The sequence below is a fragment of the Hordeum vulgare genome, chromosome 6H (genome assembly GCF_904849725.1).
Source record: "Hordeum vulgare subsp. vulgare chromosome 6H, MorexV3_pseudomolecules_assembly, whole genome shotgun sequence".
Taxonomy (NCBI): domain Eukaryota; kingdom Viridiplantae; phylum Streptophyta; class Magnoliopsida; order Poales; family Poaceae; genus Hordeum; species Hordeum vulgare.
The window spans coordinates 236,630,565-236,652,336 of NC_058523.1; the positions used below are offsets into that span (position 1 = coordinate 236,630,565).

General features: G+C 52.6%; 1 protein-coding gene across 4 annotated transcripts in view; it reads left to right on the forward strand.

Annotated features, from left to right (window-relative positions):
- Positions 1-21,772, forward strand: part of LOC123404202 (probable protein transport Sec1a) — a 104,317-nt gene that overhangs the window by 59,064 nt on the left and 23,481 nt on the right. For 2 of the 4 annotated variants that reach the window (XM_045098119.1, XM_045098120.1), the window contains exons 16-17: positions 6,471-6,584; positions 6,669-6,746. The exons of 1 other annotated variant lie outside the window; for it this stretch is intronic. In XM_045098119.1, the coding sequence (XP_044954054.1) occupies positions 6,471-6,584; positions 6,669-6,746 (192 nt within the window). Of the gene's footprint in view, positions 1-6,470; positions 6,585-6,668; positions 6,747-8,968; positions 9,314-21,772 lie in introns of those variants that run through there. One more of the 4 variants, XM_045098122.1, reaches the window with a different exon arrangement.

Consider the following 21,772-nt stretch of genomic DNA (forward strand, 5'->3'; position numbering starts at 1 on the left):
GAACACCGAACGTACGATGTCTCCGCGTTCAACACACCTACAACCCGGGGACGTCTCCTCCTTGATCCAGCAAGGAGGGAGGAGAAGTTGAGGGAGAACTCCGGCAGCACGATGGCGTGGTGGCGGTGAAGCTATGTGGTTCTCCGGTAGGGCTTTGCCAAGAACCGCGGAGGAGGAGAAGAGGGAGAGGTAGGGCTGCGCCATGGGTGATCAAATCAGGTGTTTGGCTGCCATGCGCCTCCCCCCTATATATAGGGGTGGAGGGGGCTGGTTTCTTGCGCTCCAAGTCCATTGGGGCGTTGGTAAAGGTGGGAGGAAAGAAATCCCATCCTTCCCCTTCCCCACCGATTGTTATTCCCCTTTTTAGGGATCTTGATCTTATTCCTTTGGGATATGATCTTATTCCTTCTAAGGGGGATCTTGGTGCGCCTTGGCCAGGGGTGTGGGGCCTTGTCCCCACTATCCACGTTCATGTGGGTTCCCCCATGCAGGTGGGCCCCACCCCGGAAACCTTCTAGAACCTTCCAGGCACAATACCGAAAAATCCCGAACATTTTCCGGTGGCCAAAATAGGACTTCCCATATATAAATCTTTACCTCCGGACCATTCCGAAACTCCTCGTGACGTCCGGGATCTCATCCGGGACTCCGAACAACCTTCGGTAACCAGTATACTATTCCCATAACAACTCTAGCGTCACCGAACCTTAAGCGGGTTCGGGAAACATGCAGACATGACCGAGACATCTCTCCGGCCAATAACCAACAACGGGGTCTGGATATCCATGTTGGCTCCCACATTTTCCACGATGATCTCATCGGATGAACCACGATGTCGAGGATTCACTCAATCCCGTATGCAATTCCCTTTGTCTACCGGTATGACACTTGTCCGAGATTCGATCGTCGGTATCCCTATACCTTGTTCAATCTCGTTACCGGCAAGTCTCTTTACTCGTTCCGTAACACATCATCCCGTGGCTAACTCCTTAGTCACATTGAGCTCATTATGATGATGCATTACCGAGTGAGCCCAGAAATACCTCTCCGTCACACGGAGTGACAAATCCCAGTCTCGATTCGTACAACCCAACATACACTTTCGGAGATACCTGTAGTGCACCTTTATAATCACCCAATTACGTTGTGACGTTTTGTACACCCAAAGCACTCCTATGGTATCCGGGAGTTGCACAATCTCATGGTCTAAGGAAATGATACTTGACATTAGAAAAACTTTAGAAGACGAACAATACGATCTAGTGCTATGCTTAGGATTTGGTCTTGTCCATCACATCATTCCCCAATGATGTGATCCCGTTATCAATGACATCCAATGTCCATGATCAGGAAACCATGATCATCTATTGATCAACGAGCTAGCCAACTAGAGGCTCACTAGGGACATGTTGTGGTCTATGTATTCACACATGTATTACTGTTTCCGGTTAATATAATTCTAGCATGAATAATAGACAATTATCATGAACAAGGAAATATAATAATAACCAATTTATTATTGCCTCTCGGGCATATTTCCAACAATGAGAAACACGAAAAAGAGCAACGGAGCGGATACCATAGAGCTAGAAAATAGGAAGCACACCAGAGATGGAGATCCAAGCCATCATGGACGCAAGAGTGGAAGCCGCTAGAGAAGGCGGTGTAGCATGACGAGCATCATCTGCAGAGGCCGGTGGCCGGTAGAGGAGACGAGGTCATATACAGACAAGCACCGAGCGCCAAGGGAAGGCGCATGTGCATGTTATAGTCGATGGAGCTGGTTGTTTAGATGTATACATGACTTATTCCTTATTGAACATTTAAAATTTTGAAAATGTACACCAACATTGTCGTGAAAGTCATTGAAGGACGACCGCCTGTAGAAGTCGGTGTAGAGTGATCATCGCCACCAACGGAAGTCATGAGAAGAGTCAGAGTGACCAACACAACCTGCGGACGACATTGAAGAGAACGACGTCACATTGGAACAAGCACCAAACACCGAGAAACGATGCATGTGCTAGATGAGGTTATTGTAAGGAAACACCATCAAGGGGCAGCGTGCAGCTAGGTACATTCATACCCGACGAAACGTTGTTTTTTACCTCCTTTTCTTTGTTATGGATAGGAAAGAATTCTAGCCGAAGCAGCAGGGGGAGCACATGATCTATGCTACACACAACGTAGCCGAAGCAAAAAGTGCCCGGCGTTGGAGAAGAGCAGCAGCTAACTAGCTAGTTCTGGCTGATGCACGTGCTGACGGATGAAGCAGCAACACGCACGGGTTGTGTAGGCTAGAGCGGTAACAAATGTGCGTGTGCGGGAGCTAGAGTATCCAACAGGCAGGCGCAGACAGGAAGCGACCGCGCAAACTGGGTCGCGGTCAACGTACGAGCAGACGCGTGTTGGAATTTTGACTTGGTCGTTGCGAGGTTGGAGGGCGGCAATGCATCTTGATTCGAGTTGGACGGCTTTGATCTGGGGCGTGATCGGCCTGATCTAGACAGAAGCCTGCGACCGGGGGACTGGGTGAGCGTTTATCATTAACCTAGCCACACGTGATGGCGGGAGCTGGTGGGAGCCGTGCGGATGGCGGAAGGCACGCCCTAGGAAGCGCTCGGAGTTGCAATGGTGGAACCCGCGAGATTCGGTGGTGGTTGACATCGAGAACCGGACCTTGCGAGATCTGGTGACATTGGTAAGTCGTGGTGGGCAGTAGTCGAAACAACATCGGATAAGAAGGGACATGATGGGAGGCATGGAGACTGTTAGGAAATATGCAACTTGTATTTCCAGGAGGCCATAGGCCAGTATATATATATGTACAAGTGTGGAATATGCACAAAACCCCTTATACAATGGGGTAAGTACGAAAGGTTACATGGCTATATATAGTACTCTACCCCCCCCCCCCCCCCCCCCTCAAACTCATGGTGGATGAACAACACTGAGTTTGGAGAGATAGAAGCCATGTTGCGCTCTAGTCTGGGCCTTCGTCAGAAAATCCATCAACTGTAACTTAGAAGGCACATATTGAGGAACAATAACATGATCCTACACACCAGCGCGCACATAGAAAGCACAAAACTAATATGCTTGTGCGTGCTTCACAGGATCGCGCGCAATGCTAATAGCACCTATACTGTCAGATGATAGCAGAGTAGATGTAGTGACAAATACACCAAAATCCTGAAGTAACCATCGTAACCAAGTCACCGTAGCCGTCAAAAGAGCCATAACTCGCAACTCAACCTCTGCACTCGAACAGGAAACTGCCTTCGTCTTCCAGGCAATGAGAGAACCACCAAGAAAACGCAGTAAGCAGAAAGTGAACGGCGATCTGAGGGATCACTACCTGCGTAGCATCCGAATAGCCCTAAAGCTGTAAAGAACTGGAGCGAGGAAAGAATAGATGGTGAGAGATCGCGCCCCGAAGATATCGGAGAACACGAAGGAGGTGTCTATGGTGAACTGAAGTGGGAGCAGAGACAAACTGACTGAGAATATGAATCGGATAAGAGATATCCGGTCGAGTGACAGCTAGATAGACAAGACTCCCAACAAGATGACGATAACGCATCGGATCAGGCAAGGGGTCACCATTAGTATCACGGAGGTGAACGTTGAGCTCCATGGGAGTCTCAATAGTGCGCTCATCAGTAAGAGCAGCACGAGCAAGATCATGTATATACTTTTCTTGGGATATAAAAAATCCATTGGAGGTAGAAGAGACTTCAATCCCAAGAAAGTAGCGAAGAGGTCCAAGATCAGACATAAGAAACTGCTCACTAAGACGGGCCTTTACAAAGGCAATATACTCAGGATCGTCGCCAGTGATGATCATGTCATCGACATAGAGAAGAAGAAGAGTCCGTCCAGGACGTGAAAGGTGGATAAACAACGCTGGATCATGAGCACTCGTTGAAAAATCAGCGGCAGTCACCATAGAAGCAAAACGCTCAAACCAAGTGCGAGGGGCTTGCTTAAGGCCATAGAGAGAGCGACAAATACGGCATACCATGTCATCAGGAACAGAATATCCAGGTGGTGGCTGCATGTAGACCTCCTCACGCAGCTCACCATTAAGAAAGGCGTTCTTAATATCAAGCTGAGATACAGACCACTGGCATGCAGAGGCCATGACAAGAAGTGTACGAATAGTGGTCATATGAGCCACAGGAGCAAAAGTCTTGTCGTAATCACGACCATGCTCCCGCTGAAAGCCATGAGCCACAAGACGAGCTTTGTAACGCTCAAGAGAACCATCGGAATGAGTCTTAACTTTGTAGACCCACTTACTGATGGGACGAACACCTGGAGGAAGAGAAACAAGATCCCATGTACCGGTGCGTTCAAGAGCAACAATCTCCTTCCATCGCAAACTGTCATTCAGGATGAACAATAGCCTGACGATAACAAGTCGGCTCAAGAAAAGCAGCACCAGCGGTGGAAAAACCAAGGCGATCAACAGGCGGAAGCGGACGAGGACGCAAGCCATAGGTAGGCTGAGACGAGGAGGACGACACATCAGTAGACGCATCCACATTACGTGAACGATGAGTAAAATACTGAGGAAAAGACTGGAGAATACGAGGAGGAATCTCCGGAATAGGCGAGGTTGACGGAGAAGGCATCGGGGATGAAGGGGCAGAATCCTGTGATAAGTGAGGTGTGGAAACTATGGGAGAAGTGATTGATAGGTGTCGAATCTGTAACAGTCGGAGAAGCAGGAACAATAGGATGGACCAAAAGGGCTCAACGGGAGTGATAGGTGTGTCAGGAAAAGTGAGGAAAGATATATCCTCCACTTCAAAGGTAGAAGGGACGAAACTCATCAGAAGTCACATCGCGAGAAATACGCATCCGGTGACCGATGGGATCCCAACAACGATATCCCTTATGCTCATCGCTATAACCTAAGAAGACACACTCAACTGACTGAGCATATAGTTTGGTGCATTCATGAGGGGCAAGAAGAACATAGCAAACACAACCAAATAAAGGAAGTGTTGAGTAATCGGGAGAACGATCAAAAAGACACTCGAAAGGAACGCCACCCTGCAAAGCAGTGGACAGCTGAAGGTTGATGAGATAGGTGGAAGTGGAGACAGCCTCAACCCAAAAGTGAGGCGGAAGAGAGGCAGCGATCATCATCGCACGAGCCACCAACGGAGGAGGCCCAGTGGGCAGGGTTAGTTACGGGCTTAGCCCAAGTTATCTTAGCTATCTTAGAGTCCAAGTTATATTAGAGTCTAAGTTATATCAGAGTCCAAGTTATCTAGGGTTTAGTGGAGGCTGTCCTCCTATATAAACACATGTACCCCTTCGATATTAAGCAGACAATAAACAATATTCTGTTATCGTCTCCTGTCTCCCTCAGGAGACGGGAGCCCCAAACCCTAGCCGCCTCTCTCTCTCTCTCTCACGCCGCGCCGGCGCCCAACCGCCGGCGCCGGCGTCCCCAACCTCGCAGCCTGCACTTCCACCCCTACAACCTACGTCCGATACCTGGTAGAACCGTAGCCTCTACCAATATCACCTCGATAACATGATCCCTAAGAGGAAGATGGTTGATGTCCCTTCCCCTATTACGGTGGTTACTTGATTTGCCACAGGGCTTTCTGCATATTTCCCAGACCTGTATGTGTATATATATTGACCTTTGGCCTCATGGAAATACAAGTTGCATATTTCCTCACAGCATGGATAGTTGAACATTCTTCGTTTTTGTAATGAGATAATGAGATGAAGACCTTGGAGAACTAGGCACATCCACCTGGTAGATTTGACGTTAGGCGGCAGGCAATAGTGAGATGGTGTGGCAGTCTCTTGAGGCCTCCTTATTAGGCACTTCATAGTTAATGATAACTTGTCATGCACTTGCTGCAACAGGTAGCACTTGCATTTTGTAGTAATGCATATCGTACTTTAATACCTGCCAGTGGTGACATTTGACAGAATTCTTGATTAGGGATTCTTGAGTAGGGAAGGTTTTATAATAAGAAATGAAATATTGCCACGAATCTGGATGACTGGATCCCATAATACCATGGAATTGATAACACTTGAATATATGACACAAGCATGCACAGACACACAGTTTTCATACTGGAACGCATGACTATCCTGGTACCATGTATTTGTGGATTACGGATAAATAGTAAGGAACCGTGAATCTGAGCATGTTCCAAACGTTATTTGATTGCACATGATTGAAAAAGGTTTTGTTATCATTGTTGTGTTCCTTGGGTGCCCCTTTAAATCTTACTGTCAAGCAAAACTATTTCAGAACCACATTGCTGGTAGCACCTATAAGTGACAATGAAGTGGTATCAACTTCCTTCATGAGAGGTCTATAACTTGCATTTATTCTTTTGTATGAAGCCTGTAGTCCTCCAAGTGAACCCATGCTGATTCTATCTGTGGTCATTTGGCGCGAAACCTTAAGATATTATGTTTGTCGACAGCTGGCAGGATTATCTGCTGATGACATGATTGCTGTGAATAATATGCGCTGCTTATGCGCTGACACAAAAAAGTCCTCAGGAGGAGGTTTTACACTGAAATTTGATGTTCAGAAGGTAAAAGCTATAGGTTCCAGCTTAGCTTGTATGTATGCAAAATTTGAATGTCAGAGTTTGCTCATTTGTTCGTATTGAAAACAGAAAAAACATGCACATAGAAAAGAGCGAACAATGGAACAATCAGCATGGGCGCTGTCCCGATTTTATCCGGTTCTGGAGGTATCTACTTGAAACTACATCTATGTATCTGCCCAACCATGTCCATTATGATTCTTTGCATGGTCTTTTATGTATTTTTCCCTTCATGTAGAAGTTCTTGTTTATGCACTTCCTTACCTCTAGTGCTAGTGTGGGTATTACACCGAACCCATGGACCTCTGCAGTGCGACTCCAGCCAGGGAGGGGTTGTTGCACAGCATAGGCAAGGGAAGAAGTATCAAATCGGAGATCATTTGATTCTTTGTTGCTTGCCTGATCTGATTAGGAGGTGGGCATTATAAAGTACATTCAGAAGACTTGAGGCCTAAGGCTAGGATCCTAGCAAATGTGGAAAGGACTATACAAACTAGGAAACAATCTCTAGAGATAAGACCCTACCAAACTTCAAGATTCAATTTGTTTCCTAATGTGATCTGCTACCGATTGCACCAGCTAAGCCCACACGTGACAGCTGGTTTCATCCCAATCTGCTAAGCTATCTCTGACGACAACAACAACAACAACATCATCATCATCATTATCAACAATAACAACAACAACAACAAAGCTTTTAGTCCCAAACAAGTTGGGTAGGCTAGAGCTGAAGCCCATAAGATCTCGACCAACTCATGGTTCTAGCACGTGGATAGCTAACTTCCATGCACCCCTGTCCATGGCTACTTCTTTAGTGATATTCCAGTCCTTTAGATCTCTCTTTATGGACTCCTCCCATGTCAAGTTTGGTTTACCTCGACCTCTCTTGACATTATCAGCATGCATTAGCCATCCGCTATTCATTGGAGCTTCTGGAGGCCTGCGTTGAATATGTCCAAACCATCTTAGACAATGTTGGAGAAGGTTCTCTTCAATCGGTGCTACCCCAACTCTCTCACATATATCATCATTCCAGACTTGACTGTTCCTTGTGTGAGTGCACATCCATCTCAACATGCGCATCCCCGCTACACCTAACCGGTGAATATGTCACCTTTTAGTCGGCCAACGCTCAACCATACAATATCGTGGGCCGAGTCGCCGTAGAATCTACCTTTTAGCTTTTGTGGCACTCTCTTGTCACAGAGAACGGCAGAAGCTTGACGCCACTTCATCCATCCGGAATAGCGCTAGGTACCGATTTGACCCATGCTAGGTGTCCGACCTTGTTCATGGGCCACGCCTTCCATGTCGTGAGCCTAGCCGCAACTGAATCGACTAGGGGTTGTAGTTGGGCAGCGGTGGGGCGGCACAACGTGAGTGGGATGCCAGGGTAGGTGATAGGGAGCTCCACCACCGAGCACCCCACTTGGGCAATCATCGCGGCAGTGCTTGGATCGCCGTGGGGGATAGTGGCCGAGCTTTTGGTGTAGTTCACCCGTAGGCGGCTTTTGCTTGGAAAAGGGGAAAGTAGAGTAGCACTCCACCGCGGCTTAGGGTTTAACCCAATTACAATTATCATGGTCCAAAATGGAGAGAGAGATCCTGGCTTTATAGCCGATTACAGGTAAAAAGCAGAGAAAGGTAAAAGCATAGCCGAGCTACTTTTCGGAAATACAACAGCGACGCGGCAAGCCGTTAGGACTGTTGGATGCTACATTAACGGCTCTCAGAGATCATCTGCGGTGAACCGTTATCATGCAAGGTGAGCCGTCAGATGGCAGATCAACGCTTCAGATAGCTTCTGGCATGGAACAGGGGACTCCAAGGATTCAGGCTAATGCAGCTTGACAATAACCCCCCCCCCCCCACACACACAATACGGCAGCTTGGCCAGAAGCTGCAAAAGAAGGAAAAACTATTTGAATAAAAGCTGAATCTTCCCAGGTTGCCTCTTCCACCGGTAGGTTCACCCATTTGATCAACCATCTGACAAGGGATGTTGATGTTGCCTTCAACCCTGGGAACTAACTTTCTTTCTAGGATTGCTTCTTGTTCCATTTTGATCAACCCACCAGGACCCACCAATCGTAGGTGCTTGGAAGGTACACCAATGGGCCAATGTGTTTCTTGAGCTGGCTCACATGGAATGTACTGTGCACTTGGCATGCTTCAGGCAACAGTAACTTGTAAGCATGATGACCAGTGAAACTTGGAATGTAATTTAACCACAAACTCCCTTTCCTTCCTCTTCCTATCAGCATACAGTTTAATTCTTGCTTGAGCTTTTTCGAGATTTTGTTTAATCACTTCCAGTGCTAGCTCTCTGTTTTGAAGTAGATTTTCATTGTCTTCACATATGGTGTTAGGTAATGCTGACTCAGCTACCATAGGGGGAGGAAATCCATACAATGCCTGAAAGGGGGTCATTTGCATGGATGTATGGAAGCTAGTGTTATACCACGACTCAGCTAAAGCCAGCCAGCCATGCCATTTCTTTGGTTGCTGAAAGCACATGCACCTCGGATAATTCTCTAGACACCGATTCACTCTCTCAGTTTGACCATCAGATTGTGGGTGATAGCTACTGCTCATGTGTAACTTTATGTTGAGGGACTTGAACAATTGTTGCCACAAATTGCTAGTAAAAATCCTGTCTTGTATGTGACAATTACCACTGGCATACCATGCAATTTGAAGATTGTATCAGAAAATGCTCTGTCCATAGATTGTACTGATATAGGATGTTTCAGAGCAATGAAATGTGCATACTTAGTAAATCTATCCACCACTACGAATATCGGATCCTTTTTTTCACACACAGGTAAGCCCTCAACAAAGTCCATGCTCACATGAGCCCAAGCAAAATCAGGGACAGGTAATGGTTCCAGCAGACCAGGATAAGGGCAGTGTTCAGCTTTATTTAGTTGGCATACAGGACATGACTTGACAAATGAAATAACTTCTTGTTTTAAGCCATGCCAATGGAACACTAACTTCACTCTCTGATAAGTTGCTCTTTCCCCAGAGTGACCACCAACTTCAAAATTGTGAAATGTTCTTAAAATATCCTACCTCAGAGAAGTTGCTTTTCCCACCACAATCTTATTCTTAAATCTGAGAATACCATTTCTAAAAGAATAAGCAGTTGGGTTGTCCTTGTTCACAGCACACTCAGCAATGAGTTCCTTGATCTTTTCATCCTGGTTATAACTCTTCACCACTTCCACCACCCAGGTAGGAGTAGTAGTAGAGGGTTTTGCTAGATAAAATTATAAGAGTTTCTTGTGAAGCGAGATGTGCGCTCCCCTCTCCCTCCGCGCTCCGCTCGCCTAGCCACCGCGCCGCGCCGCCCGGACTGCCCCGCCGGCAGCACCCTCCCCGCCCTCCCCCCCGCCCCTCGCGCCATGGCTCCGGTGCTGGCTGACCCTGTCGACCGCCGGACGTCCCTCTCCGGCGAGCGCGTCTCCTATGGGGACTGCAGCTCTGGCTCGGAGAGCGGCTCGTCGGCGCGCTCGTACAGCGACGTCGCCCGCACCCCGCCGGCCGTCCCCGCGCCGTCTGCCGCCGCCGCTCCTGGCTGCGTCGCTCCCGTGGCCCGTCCTCCCGCCAAAGATCGCCTTGGCCCCCGCTCGGAAGTCCGCCGTGTCTCGGGCGGGCCGGTGCTGGACGCAGATGGTTTTCAGCAGGCTCGCCGACGGGAGCACCGCCGTCGCCCGCGCCAGGAGGCCCCTGCCAGGCCCTCGACCTCGCGCCGCCGCAGCCCATCCCCCGAGGAGCTCGCGGGCCTCTGCTTCCGGTGCCTCGATCATCGCCACTTCGTCCGGGATTGCCCCAACGACATTCGCTGCCGCCGCTGCCTCGCCTCCGGTCACTCCTCTCGGGACTGTGATGGTAGGCGGCCCGCGGCCGCGACCCAGCGATCCCCGTGCAACGCCACGGTCCTGCAGACCCGGCTTCCTCGCGCTGCCCCTCCCCCAGCAGCGCGCCCCGCTCCCATCTTGTTGGCTCCAGTCCCCTCCCCACCTCCCGCCCTGCCGGCCGCGGACGTGCCCCCCCTCGTGTTCATGGCGCAGACCGAGGAGATGGACGAGGCCGAGCTGGTGCTCGCCCGCGCGATGGTGGCTTCGGTCACGGGCACTCGCCCCTCCGTGTCCATTGACGAGGTCGCCGCCCTGCTCCTCGGCTCCCTCGAGCTCGAGGAAGGAGACTTCACGGTTCACCAGCACCATCCCGAAGACTTCCTGATCATCTTCTCCTCCCTGGCTATCATGCGGCGGCTCCGTGGCGAGCACTTCATCAGCTCCGGCCGCTTCTCGCTGTCGCTCCGGCCCTGGTGCAAGCTCGCCCACGCCGGCGCCGGCGAGCTCGAGTACCGCGTCGAGCTGGAGCTCTGCGGCATCCCCGCTCACGCCTGGTTGCTCTCCATTGCCGAGCACCTGCTGGGAGACTGTTGCTGGATCGAGAGACTGCACCCCCGCACTCGTTCCCGCGACGACATGGCGGTCTTCCGCGTCTCAGGGCGCGCGCACAACCCGGCTGCCATCCGGCGCGCCGCCGTCCTGGAAATCGTCGAGCAGTTGCCCGGCCGCGTGCCCTCGGAGGCGTCGGCCGTCAGAACGCTCACGTTCCCGGTGGCCATCGCCCTCACCAAGGCCGAGTTGATCCGACCCGCTCCAGCCGCTGCCCACTCCTCCGACAATGGTGGCGAGGCTGACGATGCTACTGGCAGGCATGGCCCTGGGCCGAGCAGGGGGCAGGGCCCCGGCAATGGACGCGCGCGCCGGCGGGGCCGCAAACGTCGTCGAACGGACGGGGCGCAGGCCGGCCGGGCGGATGGCATGGCAGTGGACGCCCTGGTGCCGCATGCCCACGGCGTCTCCGGCCGCTCCGGCGGTGCCTGTACGGTTGCGCCCTGGCCGTCCTCGGCCGCACCGCGAAAGGGGCGCCGCCCCACGCGCCAGGGGATGCTCGCCTGGCCCGGTCAGCAGGGGCCTGCACGCCCGCGTCAGGGCGCCAGGAAAGGAAGGCGCCAGGGGCCCGCAGTGACGCCCAAAGCCACTTTGCCGGTGGCCCCATCGCTAGCTGCCAACTCCCCTCCCGCTGATGACGGCGCGACGGCTGGCAGTGGGACGGGTGGCACGCCCCCATTCGCTGGACGAGGACCGGAGGGGGCCGCCGATTCTAACACGCCCTTGACCGAGGATGCTTCGCCCGGGCCCGCCACTTCTGAGCCCGATCCCACACCCCGTCGGGATCGCTGCCAGCCACGTCCGGCTCCTGCAAAGCAACCAGACGGGATGACCCTCCCTGTCCCTCCTGCAGCCCTGTCTGGACCGAAGGGGGCGAGGATCTCCCCTGCCCCCCCCCACCGCCGCAGCCCCTCCCTGGCAGGCCCACGCGCGCACTCACGTCGGGGAGGCGGGACGCGATCTGCACGCTCCCGCCAATTCGGCCTTGCCCGCCCCATCCCCACCGGCCCCAGCTGTCACCCCGGGGCCCGCGGAGATTGGTGCTGCTGCCCCTGCCTCTGCGCCCGCGGTAGCTGACATGGCCGGGCTGGCTGTTGCTGCGAATGGGCCCAGGACCTGGGATATCGCTGCCCCTGGGATCGCGCCGGTTGCGACACCCGCGCTAACTGCCACGCCTGCCGGGGCGCCTGGGCCCGCGACGCCCACGGAGCCGTCGACCCTGCCGCGCGTGACACCGGGCTCCTCCCCCTGCCCAGGGCGCCTCTCGATACTGCTGAGACCCACGCCCAGGCAGGACTCCTCCCCCCGCGCTGCTAGCTCTAGCACCCGTGCTCTGGCCCCTGGTCGCTTCGCCTCGTTGCCGATCACCCTGCAGCGACGGCGCAATTGCCACGCCCCCAGCCAGCCCTGGACGCTGGGTGCCTTCCTCTCCGCGGCCACCAAACAGCTCGACGCCGTTCTGCCCTCTCCCGGGAAGCGGCAGCGCCCCGCCCTCAACTTCAGTCCCAGGAGGGGACGTTCCGCAGCCGCCGACAAAGCCACGGCTCCCTGCGCATCAGATCGGCGCGCGGTGGTGCAGATTATGCGCACCCTCGGCATTGTGGGGGTGAACCAGCAGATTACAGCCACAGAGATGAAGGCCTATGACGAGATGTTTGCCATGCCGCTGGGGCTTCCAGTGCTGCAGGCCATGGCCGCCTTGGTCGACCGAGCTATCCCCGCTGACTTGGCTACGCCGGCGGGTGATGTCAGGGTCCGTGCGCGCTAGGCTGGCGGCGTCTGTTGTCGATCTCTCTTCCATGTATCGAGGTCCTCAGATTGTGGTCTGGAATGTTAGGGGATTAAACTCACGCGCTAGGCGCTGCACGATTCGCTCTCTGCTTTGTACTACTCGGGCATCCATTGTATGTCTCCAGGAAACGAAAATGGAGTTGATTTGCTCGTCGACTGTGTTGGACACCCTCGGGTCCGAGTTCGATGGCTCTACCTATCTCCCGGCTGACGGCACCCGCGGCGGCATCCTCATCGCTTGGAAAACTAGGGCCGTCACCATTTCCGACCCCTTATTTACCCAAAACGCGATCACGGTCAAGGTGCGCGCGCCTGAAGGAGCCCCGTGGTGGCTTACCACGGTGTATGGCCCTCAAGGCGACCCCGAGAAGCTGCTGTTTCTGCAAGAGTTGCGGGACATTCGCGCCGCATGCCAGGGCCCATGGATGCTATGTGGTGATTTCAACCTCATATACCGGGATGCTGACAAGAGTTCGGGTAACCTGAATCGCCGCATGATGGGCAGATTCCGGCGTGCTATCAACGACCTTGCCTTGAAGGAAGTCTACCTCAACGGGCGCCGCTTTACTTGGTCCAACGAGCAATCGCCGCCGACGCTCGTGCACCTTGACCGCGTACTATGCACCTCGGAGTGGGAGGACTGCCATGGAGAGTGCCACCTCCGTTGCCTCGCATCCGTCGTGTCCGATCACTGCCCGCTGCTCTTGGACTGCTCTCCTATGCCCGTGGCCCATAGGCGCTTCCGCTTCGAGGATTTCTGGCTACGCCTCGACGGATTCCACGACGCCGTCGCCACAGCCTGGAGCTCGGTACATGACCCCGACCCCTTCCAGCGGCTGGTCCGGCGCCTGCAGGCCACTGCCCGCGCCCTTACGAGCTGGAGCGCCCGCTCCACGGGCAGTATCCGGGACAAGCTGGCCATCTCCCGCGAGCTGATTGCCCGCTTCGACCTCGCGATGGAGACTCGCCCGCTCACCCCATCAGAGGATTGGTTGCGCAGGCAGCTCAAGCAGTCATACCTCGGGCTTGCCTCCCTGGAGCGCACCATCGCGCGGCAGCGCGCCCGTATTACCTTCCTCGCGGAGGGAGATGCTAACACGAGCTTCTTCCACCGGCAGTGCACCTACCGCCGCCAGAAGAATCGCGTGCATAGCCTCCTAGTTGATGGACAGGTTCGGACTGATCACGAGGAGATGGCCCAGGCCGCATTTGAGCACTTTGACGGGCTCCTGGGCACTGCGGTGGCCCGAGAGCACACGCTTGACCTGGCGCAGCTCATCACGCCCGGCCAGCTGGGCAGCCTGGACGAGCCTTTTACTTCCGAGGAGATCTGGGCTGCGGTGTGCCGCATACCCACAAGGCACCGGGGCCGGACGGGTTTACCGCCGAATTCCTGCGCGCTTGCTGGTGCATCATCAGGCAAGACATCCTGGACGCCTTCGAGCAGCTGTATGCGCTACGAGGAAGAGGGTTTGGTAAGCTCAACCAAGCCCTGCTCACCCTGCTGCCCAAGCGAGCGGATGCACACAAGCTGGGAGACTATCAGCCCATTTGCCTGATCCACATAGTCGCCAAGATATTCGCCAAGGTTCTGTCGTTGCGCATCGCCCCCAAGCTCGATAGCTTGGTGAGCCGCAACCAGAACGCCTTCATCGCCGGACGCACGCTCCACGACAACTTCGTGCTCGTCAGGCAGTCTCTGCGGATGCTCCAGCACCTGGGCGCGCCGTGCATCATGCTCAAGCTCGACCTCACGCGGGCTTTCGACTCCATATCCTGGCCGTTCCTCTTCGAGGTCCTGCGCCAATATGGCTTCGGTGACAGGATCAGGGAATGGCTGTCCATCCTGCTCTCTTCGGCCAGCACGTGAGTTATGCTCAATGGAGTACCCGGCCCCCCGATCTGGCACAGGCGCGGGCTGCGCCAGGGCGACTCCACATCGCCGCTGCTCTTTGTCCTGGCGGCCGATGCGCTGGCCCGCCTCATGCACAGGGCGCTCCACACCGGCATCCTCAGGCGCCTGCACCCCCGTCGCAGCATTCCGGCAATTTCTCTATATGCCGACGACGTGATGATGTTTTGCCACGTCGAGATGGAGGAGGTTATTGTTGTGAAGAGCATCTTGGGCATCTTCGAGACCGCATCTGGCCTGCGGGTGAACTACGGCAAGAGCTCCGCCACGACCCTGCATGGGGGTGAGGATGCCGACGCCCTGCTGGAGGCGCTGGGCTGCCAGCCCGCGGCGCTGCCCATCACGTACCTGGGCATCCCGCTCTCCTCTCGCCGGCCCTCAGCGGCACAGATGCAGCCACTGGTAGACGCCGTCGCAGGCTGCCTCCCGTCCTGGAAGGCATGGCTCATGAACAAGGCAGGACGGCTGGCATTGGTCAAATCTGTTCTCAGCGCGATCCCGATTCACCAGATGCTGGCTCTCTCGCCCCCGAAGAAGACCCTGAAACAGCTTGAGAAGATACAGCGCGGCTTCCTCTGGGCGGGTCGTGAGGCTGCAATGGGAGGGCACTGTCACGTCAACTGGCGCACTGTCTGCCGGCCGCTCGCCTACGGCGGGCTGGGCATTCGAGACCTGGAGCGCACGGGGCTAGCGCTCAGGCTCCGCTGGCTCTGGCTATCGAGGACGGATGCCGACAGTTCTCCCCTGAGGAGCGCGGCCTATTCCATGCATCCACCCTCATGCTAGTAGGTGATGGCCTCACCGCTCTGTTCTGGGAGGACCGATGGCTGCATGGGAGTCAATTCGCGAGCTTGCGCCACTCCTATACCTATGCATCCCCAAGAACAGAAGAAAAGTGAGGACGGTGGCGGAAGGCATCGCCGGCAATGCCTGGGCCCGTGACATCAGAGGTGTGGTGGGCCTGCAGGAGATAGGCCAATACTTGAGGACATGGCAGCTCGTCGCTCGGATCAATCTGTCCTCGGAGCCGGACAAGCTCATCTGGAAGTGGACGGCCAACGGCATCTACTCGGCGAGGTCTTGCTACAGGGCAACCTTCCATGGATCATTAACATGCCACTCTTGGCAGCTCATTTGGAAAGGTTGGGCTCCCCCGAAAGTCAAGTTCTTCCACTGGCTTGCGGATCTGGACCGCTGTTGGACCGCAGCCAGGCTTGCGCGCCGAGGGCTCCCTCACCACACTCGCTGCCTCCTATGCGACCAGGAGCCCGAGACTATCCGGCACCTGCTGATCTCCTGCTTCTTCGCGCGGCAGGCATGGCATGAGACGCTGTCCTGGCTGCACCTCCCAGCCCCTCTGCCGATGCACGACGCTTCCATCCAGGACTGGTGTAGGGCGCGAGACGCCACCCTCCACCGCTCCGCAAGACATTGCGTTCTGTCGCGCTGCTGGTCCCCTGGATGATATGGAAGCATAGGAACGCGTGTGTGTTCGATCACATACCTCCGTCGCTGAACGAGCTCTTAGATAGGATTCAAGATGAGGTTAGGTGCTGGGCTCGGGCTGGGGACAAAGGGCTTAGGGTAGCTTTGCCCCCAACCTGGGATGTCCACTAGACCTACATGTAACCGTGCTGTAACTTCCTCTTCGGAGGCTGTACCCCCCCCCCCCCCCCCCCCCCCCCCCCCCCCCGCGCCCTTTTCAATGCAAAGAAACGCAAGGCTTTTGCGTTTTCTCAAAAAAAAAAGGTAGGAGTAGTAGTGCTAGCAGTTAACATATACACTAAATGTTAACTCTAGACAGTGCATCAGCTGCTTTGTTTTCTTTGCCCTTCTTATATTCAATAGTGAAATTGTAGCTCAACAACTTGAGTAACAACTTGTGCTGAATTCCTTCTGTTAATTTCTGCTCCTGGATATATTTCAAGCTCTCCTGGTCTGGTCTGTTCTGATCACCAATGCAGTTGCTAAGAAGTAGTGCCTCCATTTTTTAACAGCTTCAATGATAGCTTGAGCTTCCTTATCATAGGTAGACATAGCAGCAGCCCTGGGCCCAATTGTTTTACTAAAATAAGATATAGGTCGCCCTTCTTGCATAAACACATCCCCCAATCCATATCCACAAGCATCAGCCTCTAATATGAAAGGTTTAGAGAAGTCAGGTAGTGCTAGCACAGGGGAATTAGTAAGTTTGTCCTTCAACAAAGCAAAAGCTTGTTCCTGATCACTTCCCCACTGAAATGCATCTTTCTTTAAGCAATCAAACAAGGGTCTGCATAGTATGCCATAACCTTGTATGAACCTTCTATAATAGCCACTCAGACCCAGGAAACTCCTTAATTCAGTGACATTAGTAGGAGCTGGCCATTCCTGAATTGCCCTGATTTTGGAAGGATCAGTAGCAACTCCCTCCTGGTTGTTATATGACCCAAACACTCCACTTCTGTCTGGCCAAAAGAATATTTTCTAGTTTGGCATATAACTTGTTTGCTTGCAGGATATCAAACACCTGAGTAAAGTGCTGCTTATGTTCTGCCATAGAAGGGCTGAATACTAATATGTCATCAAAGAACACCACTACAAATTTTAACATACCAAAGAGCAGATTCATGAGAGCTTGAAATGTAGGTGGACCATTAGTGAGGCCAAAAGACATTACCAAGTACTCAAACAATCCCATGTGAGTGGGAAATGCAGTCTTGTGGATATCCTCCTCTGCCATTCTGATCTGATGATATCCATTTCCGAGATCAATCTTTGAAAAAAAATTAGCTCCACTCAGTTGGTCCAGTAAATCTTCTATGACTGGTATGAGATACTTATTTTTGATTGTGATAGAGTTGAGTTTCCTATAATCAGTACACAATCTCCAAGACCCATCTTTTTTTTTTAACTGACAGCACAGGAGAAGAAAAGGGACTTGTACTAGGTCTAATCACACCTGATTTCAACAATTCCTTAATGATCTTCTCTAGGATTTCCTTCTGGTGGTGAGGGACTTTGTATGGTCTCTGATTAACCACTTTTGCTCCTTCCATTAGTGGAATTCTGTGGTCGCATGGTCTGCTGGGAGCTAGTTCAGTAGGTTCTTGAAAAAGCTACTCATAACTTTGCAAGAGTGGTTGCAGTTCTGTAGGTATTTCTTGAGCTGTAGCCACCAAATCCACACAACATGTAGTAAACAGAAATTTTTTCCACAAACAGCTTGCTTCATTAACTTATCTGTGTTATCTCTTGCTTCAGTGGGAGGTGTTAGTGGCACTGTTTCATCCACAAATGTGACCAACTGGCCATTCAGAGCAGATACTTTCATTTCCATTTTAATGAAATCCATGTGTATTGGGCTATATTTCTTCAGCCAACCAACTCCCAATATCATATCATAATCCTTCAGTTGTAATACTCTGAAACTGTCAGCAAACTGCTGACCTTGTATTTCATAGGAGCAATTATGTGCTATAAAGTCACTTCAAATTACTTCTCCACTAGCTACTGTTACTCTCACCTTAGGAGCTGAAGTTGGTGCAACTGGTAACTTAGCAGCCATCTCAGGTGACACAAAAGTAGAAGTGCTGCCACTGTCCACTATGTTAGGAAAGCAACTTATCTGTATTAAAGGCCCAAGGGGCATATATATATATTACACATGACTTGAGGTGCAAGGAAAGTAAACATAGACTAATAAGGACTCCTAGACTAATACTAATAGACTAATAAGGACTCCTAGACTACTACTAATACTTCCTAACACCCCCCTCAAATGCAAAGCGTATGCAATAGCATTGCATTTGAAGAAGTGTAACACTAAAAAACAATGATAATCCAAATCCGCGTCTTGAGAGTGTCATCAAAGCATGAAGAGTTTTCAAAACTTGTCGAGTCGCCGAAGGAGATAACGAAGAGATGGCACATCAGAGGTAGACACCGCATCACTTGAAGATACAAGATAAGTATCAAGAGAAGATGGGTTGTCAAAAGAAGATGGCACATCAGAGGAAGACACCGCATTACTTGAAGATACAACATAAGTATCAAGAGAAGATGGGTTGTCAAAAGAAGATGACACATCAAGAGAATAAAGCATTGTGCAGAAAATCATAGTCCACGACAACCGACGACGAAAGAAGCTCGGCGGTTAAGGCACGATGGACGTAGATCGACAATGTAAAAGAAGTCCAGAAAATCGTATAGAAAACAACAAGGGCAAGTAGGCCAGAAAAGTTGCATAGAAAGGATCAGGACCAAAGAAAAGGCCGACGGACAAAGGTATGGTGGACTTGCATGGCATGAGAAAACACAAAATATCAACGGATTTGGTGGACACAGCGGAAAAAAAAACTGAAAAGCATATACGATAGCAAGCATCAGCATGTGAGCAGCAGTGGTAGCTTATAGAAAAGAGCCAGCAAGCAAGTTAAGCAAGCAGCACATGATAGCACGAGGAGAGCAACACGCATGCAGATGGATGTGCAGGAACAGAGCAGCAACCAGCCAGGAGGAGCACACGCGGGCGGGGCAACAGTGAGGAAACGCGGGACGCAGGAAGCCGGCAGCCAGGGACGACTGGCCAACGGTGGAGGTCGGTCGGAGGGAAGCAGCGGGGCCCGCGACCTGGAAGTCGACGGTGGCGTACATCCCGGAGGGAGTAGCGGCCAGTGCAGGCACCCGATCCAGGAGCCGTGCGGGGCGACGCTACAGGAGGCATCGGGAGCCAGCAGCATGCATGGTTGTTGGAGGAAGGCAGCAGCGCTTTGCCCGTGTCTGTATCGATTTGGCAGAAACAACACGGGATCTAGCGTTGATCAGGAGACCATGATCTAGCAGAAAATCTGAAGCAGCAGCCGGTGTGGACAGCGGCGACTGCGGGATCGAGCTTTGACCAGGAGGCCTGATCTGGCAGAAACCCGAAGCAGTTGCAGGTCGATCTGGCAGAAACCCGAAGCAGCTGCAGGTGTGGACGGCGGCGGCTGCGTGACGACGGGATCTGACTGCCAGCGAAGATCACGGGAGCAGCACCAGCAGTTGCACGAAGCCCTGACGGGAAACAACGCGGAATCAGCAGCATCACGTCGGGAGCGGGTGCGCGTCCAGTCGGCGATGCGGGAGACGAGGCAGCGCGAGACGGCGAGGCAGGGAGGACCCGACGCGGCCGGGGTGAGGGAGCACGACGGGTCGTCCTGCAAGCGGATCCGCACGAGGGCTGCAGCGGTTGACCAGATGGCTGCACCCTGAGAAAGCAGCGGCGACCACGCAAGAAAAGCAGCGGCGACGCGTGAGATTGGATCAGGAGGGCGAGTTGCGGCGCCTGAAAAAAATAACCTAAGCTCTAATACCATGTTAGGAAAGCAACTTATCTGTATTGAAGGCCCAAGGGGCATATATATATTACAGATGACTTGAGGTGCAAGGAAAGTAAACATAGACTAATAAGGATTCCTAGACTAATACTAATAGACAAATAAGGACTCCTAGACTAATACTAATACTTCCTAACACACTAATGTTATTGCAGTGGTGTCACCTACTTTGACTGTCAATATAAAAATGTTTTTAGCTGCGACTGCTCATTCGACCACGTGAACCGTCGGCCGTTCAGGTATATCTCTTTCAATGCGAGGTCGTTGACGAGACGGCGGGATCTGCCCATCATGCGGCGGTGTAAGTTGCCGCTGCTCTTGTCCTCATCACGTAGTATCAGGTTGAAATCCCCGCATATCATACAATGCCCGGGGCAGTCCGCGCGTATCTCGCGGAGCTCCTGCAAGAAGGCGATCCTGTCGGCATCTTCTTGGGGGCCATGGACCACCGATAACAACCAGGGTGTGCCGGTTTGCATCGTCACCTTGGCTGTGATAACATTCGCGGTGAACATTGGGTCCGTGATAGCCACGACCCTGCTCTTCCCCGCCAGCAAAATGCCGCCCCGCGTGCCTTGCACCGGTAGGTGTCAAATTCCGAGCCTAATGTGTCAAGGACAACGGGCGAGTAGATCAACGTCATTTTAGTTTCTTGAAGGCATACAATGGAGGCAGATGTTGTGTCCAACAGCGATCGATTGGCGATGCACCGGACGCGCGCGTTGAGGCCGCGTACATTCCAGACAACAATCCTAAGGTTGTGATCCATGTGCACATGGTCGACGGGTGCGCGTCATGCACGGCCTAGGACGCGGCAGCCCCCTCTGCACTCGTCGCAGTGGTCGTCGGGGTGACCACGCTTGTCGGGATCTCCCGGTCGACGAGGGCAGCGATGTCAAAGAGCACCGTGAGTGGGATTGGTGCTGAAAACAGGTCGTCATACGCCTTCATCTCGGTGGAGGTGATCCTTTGGTTGACCCCAACAATCCCAAGCATGCGGAGGATTTGGACATGGGCTCTTCTCTCTGCAGTGGGAGGCGTCGTTGACGGGGACATGGTCGTGGTTGAGCGGCTTCGTCGAGGGGCCATCTACAAGATCGTGCTAGATCTTGTATTGACCTTTGGCCTCATGGAAATACAAGTTGCATATTTCCACACAGCATGGATAGTTGAGCATTCTTCGTTTTTGTAATGAGATAATGAGATGAAGACCTTGGAGAACTAGGCACATCCACCTGGTAGATTTGACGTTAGGCGGCAGGCAATAGTGAGATGGTGTGGCAGTCTCTTGAGGCCTCCTTATTAGGCACTTCATAGTTAATGATAACTTGTCATGCACTTGCTGCAACAGGTAGCACTTGCATTTTGTAGTAATGCATATCGTACTTTAATACCTGCCAGTGGTGACATTTGACAGAATTCTTGATTAGGGATTCTTGAGTAGGGAAGGTTTTATAATAAGAAATGAAATATTGCCACGAATCTGGATGACTGGATCCCATAATACCATGGAATTGATAACACTTGAATATATGACACAAGCATGCACAGACACACAGTTTTCATACTGGAACGCATGACTATCCTGGTACCATGTATTTGTGGATTACGGATAAATAGTAAGGAACCGTGAATCTGAGC